General features: G+C 31.8%; 1 protein-coding gene and 1 pseudogene across 1 annotated transcript; one reads left to right on the top strand and one right to left on the bottom strand.

Moving 5' to 3' along the window:
• LOC106316817 overlaps nucleotides 1–1,830 on the top strand; it is a 15,931-nt pseudogene extending 14,101 nt beyond the window's left edge.
• Nucleotides 1,831–3,039: 1,209 nt separating this feature from the next.
• LOC106317610 (putative Myb family transcription factor At1g14600) lies at nucleotides 3,040–5,240 on the bottom strand. The gene is made up of 6 exons (XM_013755393.1): nucleotides 5,069–5,240; nucleotides 4,787–4,863; nucleotides 4,627–4,663; nucleotides 3,985–4,090; nucleotides 3,550–3,610; nucleotides 3,040–3,268 (listed from the first exon to the last, which is right to left on the bottom strand). The coding sequence occupies exons 1-6, from the start codon at nucleotides 5,181–5,183 to the stop codon at nucleotides 3,143–3,145; spliced, it is 522 nt and encodes a 173-aa protein (XP_013610847.1). The 5' UTR covers nucleotides 5,184–5,240; the 3' UTR covers nucleotides 3,040–3,142.
• Nucleotides 5,241–9,963: the final 4,723 nt, after the last annotated feature.

The following is a 9,963-nucleotide window of genomic DNA, read 5'->3' as shown; positions in this document are numbered from 1 at the left end:
GTTGGAATGAGGATTCGAGAGAGAGAGAGGCACAAGCTCGGTTTCGATAGAAAGATATCTTTCTTATTTTTGCCTTAGAATATTTTTTGAGGGAAAACCCAAAAAATAACTTTATCCCGCGTATTGGTTTTTCATAACACTTTTATTTTGGTTTTGCTACTAATAACTAACCGCGAAAACACTTAGCTAAAAAATATACCGCGTATCGAATCTATTTTTTCCGCCTAAATTAAATATAGCGTTTCATTAAAACAAAACGCTATAGAAAAAGCCGTGTGTTATAAACCATAGCATAAACAAAAACAACGCTATATTCGTGTGCTATGAATACTCGATATTCTTGTAGTGCCTGGCCAGAAGGGGTATTGCCGCGACAACAACTTGCAAGAAGTGTGGCGCTAATGAGAGTGAGATCCACACCTTTTTTCAATGTCCTTTTGCGAAAAAGATTTGGGATCTCCTCCCAGCTATGCACAAACCTAATGAAGCAACCCCGACGATCCTGAGCTTGATCGAGAATAGCAAGAGGATGATCACTCTCCCGCCAGCAGGGGTTAGTAAACCGTTATTCCCTTGGCTGCTATGGAACCTTTGGACCTGCAGGAATCAGCTCCTGTTTGAAAACAAAAAGTATACCGAAACAGAGGTCCTTAATAAGGCAATCAAAGATGCCAAAGAATGGAGCCTCGCTCAAGTTACACCACCACCAAAGCCTCCTCCTCCCCCGCTGGCTGCTGCTCAAAACTATAGCTCCTTTGCTACTCTTTGTTATACAGATGGAGCGTGGGATGCGACCTCAAAGACCGGTGGTATGGGATGGTGCTTCAAAGATCACATGGGGTTGTTGATGGTACAAGGCGCTAATGCAAAGCGATATGTCGGTTCTACCTTGATGGCAGAGGCTCTATCTCTTAAAATGGCGTTGGAAATTGCTACTGGCTTAGGCATCCGAGACCTAAGATGTTTTTCAGACTCTCGTAGTCTTGTGTCACTGCTTACGACGAACTCTTCTTTTGTTGAGCTTCAAGGGATCCTCCACGACATATGCGTGTTGAGTAGTTCTTTTACTTTTATCTCTTTTCATCACATTCCTCGTTTGGAGAATGGTGTAGCTGATGGGCTAGCTAAGTCTGCTCTTGTTTTATGTATGAACTCCCCTCCTTAGTGGAGTATGAACCTTTTGCTTTAATTTAATGAATGAATGTTTGACCAAAAAAAAAAAATAGCATAGTTTCTTATATATGCATTGTTAGAAGATTCACTATGCTAATACTCTATGAGTTTAACATAATGTTTCAAACATTCACCAATTAATGTATGCAGTGGATATATGGCTCCGAAATACGTGAATCATGGGCAAATCTCAGCTAAATCTGACGTTTTTAGTTTCGGTGTTATGCTTCTAGAGATAATAAGTGGTCAAAAGAACTATAGCTTTGAAGGAGAGGGACTTGCAGCTTTTGTAAGCTTCCTCACATGTCTTTGTTCATTTCTTTTACTTATAACATGCATAAAGAAAGTAAGAACATATCTTTATTGGTATAGGCATGGAAGCGATGGGTTGAAGGAAAGCCTGAGATGGTAATTGATCCTTTACTGATGAAGAATCCGAGAAACGAGATCATCAAGTTGATCCAGATTGGTTTATTGTGCGTTCAAGAGAATGCGGCAAAGAGACCAACCATGAGTTCTGTAATAGTTTGGCTTAGCAGTGAGACTATCACCATCCCTTTACTTAGAGGTCCTGCTTTCACTAGGAATAATTCCCTATCTGAAAATAGTAAAATGTCAGTGAGTAATAACATTTTCACGGAGATGAGTTGCCGTTGAGTTATAAATAAGTTGATCGTTGGTGTCTGCAACTGTGTTACTACAAACATCCAATAAACTGATTTGTCGTAAGATGATATAGGCCATATTCGGTTTTGCATCCAAACGTTCCATATGGATGCAAATGCTCAAAAGTTTTTTTTAACACTTTTAAATATGTATTTAGATGCTGCATCTAGATGTATAATCTCAATAGAAAATCCAGATATCTAGAATTTATTATGGATTTATCACTTTTAAATAAATATTATAAAAACAATTACATTTTTTTTAAAATCGCATAGGCAGCCATTAATATACACTATACGTAATTGTTTTCATAATAGTGTATAGAAATTTGCAATTAATTTGTTTCTTCTTTGCTTTTAACTCAGCTAATTAGTCACTTCGCAAACCTATAGCTACGACTTTGCAACTATGATATTTACATTATTTGTGTAATAACGGATTTGCAATTGCATAAATAGTTCTAAATAAGTCATAATAATACTACTGTGATGCAACTACGCTGATTAGCCACGAAAAACGTCTCAAATGTGTCTCAAATAGGCGACTAAATTACCATATATGGCTGTTCTACGGTACTTGTAAATTAGTTAAAAACTAGTCACACAACATTGCAATCACCATGTACAGTCGCAATAAAAGTCTCTAAATTGATGTTTTCTTGGAGTGTGACCTCTCTCACTCCTGCTCCATACTATCCCACAAGCTTGTGAACCTTGTTAAAGTGATGCCATATATATAGTACAAGATTTATCTTGTCATAAGAAATGTAAGACTTCTTACTTTTTATTTAGAACCCAAAAAAAATTTGATCCAACTTTCTCTCTTCACATTAATCTAAAATTTTACGCAGTCCAAAGACTTACAAAATTTGGGTTCCAACAGATTCTTGCCTTAAACTAAGCTTGGTCAAGGTGGATTTGGAAATGTCTACAAGGTCAGAACATTCATAAACTAGAAATTTTGTCAAAATATTTAAATGGTCTATGATTTCAGGGGCTTCACCAAAGGGACAGAGATATAGGTGAAGTAACTAGCAAATGTTTTTGCATAAACTTGATACAGAGAAGAAGAACGAGGTCTCAGTGAATGATAAGAAGAGATTCTTGTCTGCAATAAAATATTTATTATTAAATAATATTTTCACCCAAATAATGAATGAAAAATCACATAGTTACATTTTATATTATATTGTTCCTTTTTTTGATTGGAACGCATATGTTCATTTTTATTGTTCTCATACCATTATATGGAACAAGAATTACATAAATATAGGAAACTTAAAAAGGATAGAACCGAAGTCCTCTTAGTAGTTGAGTCCAAGAGTGAGTCCAAGGGACAATTTCTCTTCCCCCTTCAAAACTCCTGTGGAGTTTAAACGAACATTTGCACCATCGCTAACAGCAACCAAACCATCGTCAGCATGTCCGACCTACCATAAACCAATCATATAGATGACAGTAATTATAAGCAACCATGTTTTACTAAATTAAAAAAAAAAAATGCATTCTCAAGTTTCTATTGTCATATAGATTATCTTTTTTTATATGATAGCATATCCAAAATCAACATAAACTTAGAAAATATAATCGGAAAATAATATCGAAAATAGTTAGATATCATTATTATGGGTAAACATTTGATAAATATAAAAATTTTAGCAATGAGTGTAGGGTGATGATATTTTTTTTGAAATAGAGACTTGCAAGATACCTCCATAGTTTTGTTACTTGGTTTCAGAAATTCGATTGTTTTTTCTTTATTATCGCTTAGCCTACAAGAAATTCAAAACAAAGTTTATCATTATATATAAAACAGGAAAAAATAATGTATATATAAATAAACAATTAGATGAATTTAGAGAAATCATTAAAATATCATAAGTTGACTACCACTTTTCAAAAATACAACCAATCAAAAATATCATAATATTTGGGACTCGTATATTACTTAGAGAATAAATTATTAGTTTAAAGTTTGTTTAAAATTATTGTAACACTGCCACACAAGCAATAAAATAATGTTAAACAAATTCAAATTGTTATTAATTCAAAGTTGAGGTTGCATTTCTTAAAAAGATAGTTAATAACTGTTTACAAAAAAAAAAAGATACTTAATAATATATAGCTGATTAATTATCGCATGAACCTTCGTTGATTTTGGATAAACTCGGTAGCGTCTCGAAGGCGTTCATAGATTTGAAAGTGTTGTTGAAATTGCCGCCACCTCATTTCTTGTCTCATTATCCTTTCTGCTATAGAATTGCACACATGTAATTTATAATAAGACTACGGCAAAATATTTGATATTTCAAACATTTTTAAAATATTTATAAAATAACTAAATACCATTTAAGTTTTTGAATTACAACATAAATCCAGTAATTTCATATCAATACAAATAATGCCGATCCTGAGTGGAAGGCATATAAGCATGTGCTTCCAGTCTTGTTTACAATATTAAATTTTTGACCGTTCATTTCATAAATCATATGTCACTCAGTTGGCTAATGCCTTAATTAAGACTGTTACCATTTTAGAACTTTATTACCATTTTCGTTCATTTTAAGATACAATTTCTTCTGTTCTCTGGCCCAAAAATCAAAATGTTTCAGACCAAGCCAACGAATTGAAAATTTTATATCCGAATGAAATGAAACAAATCATGGACATCACAAAACAATTATCATATCTGCTGTGAACTCTCTGTTATTGGATCATGTGCAAAAAGATGTACAATACAAACATGCTTGTACAGCTTTAAATTAAAGTGCGTGTGATATTTATTTACCTTGTACTGAGTCTCTCCGCTTCTTGTTCCTATACATCTATTGAGATCAACAGATTCGTTTGATTCAGTAAACACCAGCATAGACAAATATAAATGATCACACACTGAAAATTTGCATTTATAGTGATACTTTAGACATATTTTGTGTGTATATAATGACCTGGAGAAGGCTTTTCACATGAGATAGTGTGAGACTTTTCACACCCATTGCCTGCACAATCTTCTTAGGAGTTGCTTCTGCAATTTTAACAATAAAATACATACTTTTTTATACAATCAAACAATAAATATATAATAATATAAAAATTATTTATAAATTATAATATAGATAAATTTTGAAAGTAGAGAAAATTATCAAAACAAATAATATTGGTTTTGATAGACATAATTTTTAATAGAGAAACTGTAATTGTTGTTGGAAAAAAAACAAAAAATTGTTTACTTCTTTCGCCACCGAGTCGATTAACAACATAAACAAAATATTGATGGAGATCAGTAGCCCATCGCAGCCGTGGCATCTTTGACTTAGTGTAAAATCTAACAATCGGTTTTTCCATCGCCTATGTTTTCCGATGAAACTTATAATCTGTTTTTTCAGTAATATACTGATTTATATTTTTTGTTCAGAGATTTATAGAATTTTGTTTCTAGAGGATGTAATTCCCAAAATAAATAATTAGGAAGAAAATATTTGATGCATATAAATATTTTTTGTTTGTTTCTTGTTTAAGTATACCTCTTAAAAAGACATTCAAATTGAACTTCTAGAGAAAATAAAAATTTACACCATTTTTTTCTCATGATAATAATATGTACCATAAATTTATAAATATCAATTAATACTACTAGATTTTGTTTAGAAAATCATAAAATAAAACTATATACAAAATTTATATAAATAAGTCAAAATTAACCAAGAATTGATGTATAGGATATGTACAACTTAATAGTTTCAACAACTGTATTACCAACCAAATTCTGACCAGCATATTAAAAGTTATTGACAACAACAACAAATATTAAGACATAAAGCCTCAAATAGTCAAGTTATAACTTATTACCATTATTTTTAACCATATGATATAAATAACTTGAACATTTTCCAAGAAAAATACCATGAATATATATACACTATACAAATGCTGTTTCCTTTCCAACCAACTTTTTGCTGATCACAAAACACTTCAATACTGGAGATATCACAGTGTAGAAATTTAATAGTTTCCAAATAATTAAAGTAACCCCCCCCCTCCCCCCCCTAGATTTCCTTATGTGTTAGATATTGTAATTTATTCTTATTATATTTTTTATAGATTATTAAGTTGTAGGTTTGAATTTACAGTAAAAATTCTATAAATTATTAATGTTGAGATTATGATATTTATTAATTTATAGAGTTATTAATCTACAAATTTTTTTTTTTTAGATTTATATATAATAAATATATACTTTTCTAAAATAAAAAAATATATTTAATTTTATGTATATACATTAATTAAAATTTTGAAATTCAACGTTCATACTATTTTATTATATTATTTGGCGCATATAAAATATGTTTAATATAGTTTAAATGTGATTTTAGATATAATTTTACCAAATCTCATTAAAATATATTAAATATTAAAAAATTATAAAAATAATTCCATTTTGAATATAAAACAAATCATATAATGATTTGTTTGTACATATATAAATGTATATACAAATGAATTATTAATAAAATCAAGGAACCTCTAAGAAATTCTTCTTCCCAAAAGGAGTATAATAGGGTCTTGATTTCGAATTTATAATTTTAATGAAATCATATTTTTACAAAAATTTACTTAAAATCATTATTTTATCGATTTGTGTCATATTTTGAACCGGTCCAATTCAAAATTGGAGAAATTTATTAATCTATAGTGTTTTTTAATTTATAGAGTTCCATCTACTGTATCTAATTTTATTTCACCCTTCATTTGAGTAATGTTATAGTTGATTCCTTAGCAAATGCACAGTTCTCTATTCTATCGTAAAGTCTCTCTTGGTGGACTAACTTTGTTTCTTTTTAATTTTTATGAAATCAAGATTATTATTCAAAAAAATCACAAAACGGTTTATGGAAAAAAAAATATAAAGAGCAATACATATATGTATTATATGTAGAACAATATTTTATGATTTAACTTCAAGTAGCTATAAATAAAAAAAGATACTAAATTAGTATATGGACTGAGTTCAACAGTTAATTTGAGACCGTGTAAACAGTCATACAGCGAATGAAAGATAATTCCGAAATATAAAACCCAATCGTATACTAATTAAAGGATCTACCAATAAAAAGAGAATGAAAGAATAGTGGAATAGTTACCGTAAATTCGTAATGATCCTAAAGAGGAATTAGAATATACTCCCTATCCCTATGTTCCTAAAAAAATTAATCCATATTCTAAAGAAAACTTTTGTTTCAAAAAAATACATATTTTATATTTCCAATGTAATTTTTGTCAATTAGTAATGAAAAATTATGAAGTTCAAGAACATTAATTGCATTTTTAAAAATTTTATTGGTTTAAAAAATATAGGAAATATAAAATTATAAAAAACTATGCATTTATAGCTAAATTTTAATATGTTTTATTAAAAAGTATGAAAATTCTAAAACATGAATCTTTTATAAACGGAATGAGTATTAATATATCCTTCTAGATGATAATGGCTAATGATTTTATAATCCTTATTAGATAGTGCTTAAGTTTAACCTTTCACTTTTTTTTATCAACAGTTTAACTTTTCACTAATTTCAGTATTACTATCTATACCAATAAAATAAGTTTTTTTCTCCCATTGGGAGAAAAATGACATGTGTCAGCCTGTGATTTGTTGGTTATTTTGAATTGGGCTTTTGTTTTTTCAAACTGTACAACATGTTGTTAAATTTTAGGCCCACCTCAGGCGTGAAATAGACTTTAGGTCCATATGAACATGTTTTCGTCTAGGTCAAATTTTCTTCTTACGTCATCCAGATGAGAACTGATGCTAAAGCCATGGACGTTACTGTTATAAAATAACTTATAACTTTGAAGTATCGAAAAATTTAAATAAGAACAAAATTTTATACCCGTAGAAAGGAAATAACACTGATATATGATACATATACGATAGAGAGAAGTTATTATAAAGAGGGAGAAGATGGATGAGGTGCGAGTTACAAATGATCGAAATCGATCGTTTATTTAGAAGTTAAAAAGTGGAAGTTATTGTGTAAATAGTGATAGTGGGCTCCATTCAAATTTCTTTCACACGATCATTTCAATGATCGGTGCAGCTTTTGTTGACATCTTCTTTTTCATGTTTACAACACTCCCCCTTGAAGAACAGTGTCGCTATTATCTCTTGCTTAACGTGTTTGTTGCCTCGTTAAAAACTTTTCTAGGAAAACCCAATGGGAAAAACCATAGTAAGGTAAAAAGAGGACAACTACGTAAGCTCCCCCTCAAATGAGTAATCATAGATCCTTCTGATAACGCATTCCAAAGTTATGGACATGTTTTCTGAATACCGAAGTCGGAAGTGATTTTGTGAAGAGATCGGCTGCATTGTCGCATGATCGGACATATCTCACTTCAATCTCTTTCTTCTTCCCGAGCTCTTGAGTATATGAAAAGAACTTTGGATGTATATGTTTCGTTCTATCACTTTTGATATATCCTTCCTTCGCTTGAGCAACACATGCTGCATTATCTTCATATAAGATTGTTGGCTCCGTATTTTCGTCAATCCCGCTGCTTGAACAGATGTGTCGGCTTATTGATCTTAGCCATACACATTCTCTACTTGCTTCATGGAGTGCAATGATCTCAGCATGATTTGAAGAAGTAGCCATGAGCGTTTGTTTCTGAGAACGCCAAGATATAGCAGTGCCTCTGATTGTGAAAACGTATCCTGTTTGTGATCGGGCTTTGTGTGGATCTGAAAGATATCATGCATCTGCAAAACCAACCATTTGACCTTTTGAACTTTTAGGATAAAACAAGCCTAAATCAATGGTCCCTTGGAGGTAATGAAAAACATGTTTAATCTCATTCCAATGTCTTCGAGTTGGAGATGAGTTGAATCTTGCCAAAAGGTTCACAGCAAATGATATATCAGGCCGTGTACAATTTGCAAGGTACTTCAACACTCCAATTGCACTTAGATATGGTACTTCCGGACCAAGTATCTCTTCTTTCTCCTCAGGTGGTCGAAATGGATCACTCGTTTATTAAGAGAATCATGTTCGGCTTGTATTGCATCTTTCCATTGTTCCCAATCATGTCTCTTTTGACATTCATAGACAGATTTTGGTTCTGAATCATCGATTTCTTCATTTATTTCACTTGACACAATATATGAGAAAGCATCATCAAGATCATCTTGTTCATTTCTATTCCATATCTTCTTATTATGGATGTAGTTGATAGAAATTTCATGATTACTTTCCGACACATGATGCTCAACTTTCTCAGCATCCTTATTATTTGTTTCTTCCAAAATACTTTATGCTATTTTGGATGTGTCATTAATCTTGACATCCTTTTGTTTTCTAGGATTTTTATTCTTAGAACCAGCAGGTCTGCCATGTTGCAAGCGTGTTTTAGATTCTCGTGTATCATCTGCTTTTCCTTGCTCATTTGATATTTTGATACAAGCAGGAGCATTCACGGCTGGTATATGAGATTTAGTTACCGTCTTGGTATCCGCAAATGCATCAGGTAGCTTATTAGTTATACTCTGTAAATGCATGATTCATCGACCTTCTAGTTCAGACTCTTTAGTACGACGATCAAGATATAATAACGAAGGTACACTCCATTTGATATCATTTTCTACATTTTTGTTTTCTCCCCTAGAGCTGGGAATATTTTCTCATCAAAATGACAATCGGCGAAACGTGCCGTGAAGACGTCACCAGTCTGTGGTTCTAGATATCGTATAATTGATGGAGAATCACAACCAACATATATTCCCAATCTTCTTTTTCTTTGTGGCCCCATCTTTGTTCGTTGTGGTGGTGCTACAGGCACATATACTGCACAACCACAGATTCTAAAGTGGGAAATGTTTGGTTCTCGACCGCTGTAGTGGCCTAGTGGGGAATACTTATGGTATGCACTCGGTCTGATCCGAATGAGTGCTTCTGCATGCAAAATGGCATGTCCCCATACAGAGGTTGGAAGTTTTGATCTCATGAACAATGGTCTTGCAATCAATTGTAGACGCTTAATTAAAGATTCGGCCAAACCATTTTGCGTATGAACATGAGCAACCGAATGTTCAACTTCAATTCCCATTACCATACAATAGTCATTGAAT

The sequence above is a fragment of the Brassica oleracea genome, chromosome C9, assembly GCF_000695525.1.
Source record: "Brassica oleracea var. oleracea cultivar TO1000 chromosome C9, BOL, whole genome shotgun sequence".
NCBI lineage: Eukaryota > Viridiplantae > Streptophyta > Magnoliopsida > Brassicales > Brassicaceae > Brassica > Brassica oleracea.
The sequence above is the reverse complement of the archived record's forward strand: the minus strand, read 5'-3'. Positions and strand labels throughout refer to the sequence as shown.